The following is a 1,297-nucleotide window of genomic DNA, read 5'->3' on the forward strand; positions in this document are numbered from 1 at the left end:
GTAGAGTAGAGTAGAGTGGAATGGAGTGGAGTGGAATGGAATGGAGTAGAATGGAATAGAGTAGAATAGAATAGAGTAGAGTAGAGTAGAGTGGAATGAAATAGAGTAGAGTAGAGTAGAGTAGAGTAGAGTAGAGTGGAATGGAGTGGAGTGGAATGGAGTAGAATGGAATAGAGTAGAATAGAATAGAATAGAGTAGAGTAGAGTGGAATGGAATGGAATGGAATAGAGTAGAGTAGAGTAGAATGGAGTAGAGTAGAGTAGAGTAGAGTGGAGTGGAGTGGAGTGGAGTGGAATATATTGCATTTCTTGGGCCGCTGGAAATCTTTGCACAGTCAAAACACACTCTGTGCACACATTTTTGCAGAAATTCATAGGATGCATGCTATGCATAAAGTCCATTTCTGAAGGTGCAACGTGATGGTTACTTATAAATAAAGAGTTTACAGTTGCAAGTCAAGTCATATTAAATGATCTGAGTGGTTTGGAGTGCAGGTTCAGTCTGTGAGCGTCATGTGTTTGTCTCTGAGATGCAGTGTGTAAACGGCCCACGGCTCTGGTATATACATCACTCCTGGATATTTCCTCCGTAACACCTCGTCGTTCCACAGACAGGCGACCCAGATGGTCACTAACACGAGCGACAGTGAAAAACTGTAGAGCAGGAAGAGTCCGTTACCATCGGGCAGAAAACCTTTGCGCTTCTGGTGCACGACCGTAGCCGTCATGGCAAAAAAAGTTAAAATGAACGGGATGAAAATTTGTCCTTCTGTCACAAGATACCTGTGGAGTAGAGAGCAAGTCATATATTTTAGTTCCAGCTCAACTAAATTCTGATTGCATAAGCATTATTTTACAAGTGTTCATACCTGTTATTAAATGTGACTATTTATTAAACACTTGTGTGTGTGTTTTTTTAAATCATATTTAAAAGCAACAAGCCATGAGAGTCTGTGCAATACAGTGATTTTACCACAGTTATCCATGGTAAAAATACTAACACACTACCTCAATCGTCACAATACATTCTTCAAAACATTTGTGACCCTGGAGCACAAAACCAACCATAAGGGTCAATTTTTCGAAATTGAGAGTTATGTATCATCTGAAAACTGGATAAATACGCTTTCCATTGATGTATGGTTTGTTAGGATCGGACAATATGTGGCCGAGATACAACTATTTGAAAATCTGGACTCTGAGGGTGCCAAAAAATCTAAATATTGAGAAAATCATCTTTAAAGTTGTCCAAATGAAGTTCTTAGCAATGCATATTACTAATCAATAATTAAGTTTT

General features: G+C 38.9%; 1 protein-coding gene across 1 annotated transcript in view; it reads right to left on the minus strand.

The window, feature by feature from the left end:
- Nucleotides 1–227: 227 nt before the first annotated feature.
- The window catches only part of cln6b (CLN6 transmembrane ER protein b), a 6,064-nt gene continuing 4,994 nt past the window's right edge, over nucleotides 228–1,297 (minus strand). Inside the window, exon 6 of the mRNA XM_016558953.1 lies at nucleotides 228–783. Within this exon, the coding sequence (XP_016414439.1) occupies nucleotides 498–783 (286 nt within the window). The 3' untranslated portion in view covers nucleotides 228–497. The remainder of the gene's footprint in view (nucleotides 784–1,297) is intronic.

This window comes from Sinocyclocheilus rhinocerous, unplaced genomic scaffold (assembly GCF_001515625.1).
Source record: "Sinocyclocheilus rhinocerous isolate Xijiao unplaced genomic scaffold, SAMN03320098_v1.1 scaffold2966, whole genome shotgun sequence".
In the NCBI taxonomy this organism is placed as follows: domain Eukaryota; kingdom Metazoa; phylum Chordata; class Actinopteri; order Cypriniformes; family Cyprinidae; genus Sinocyclocheilus; species Sinocyclocheilus rhinocerous.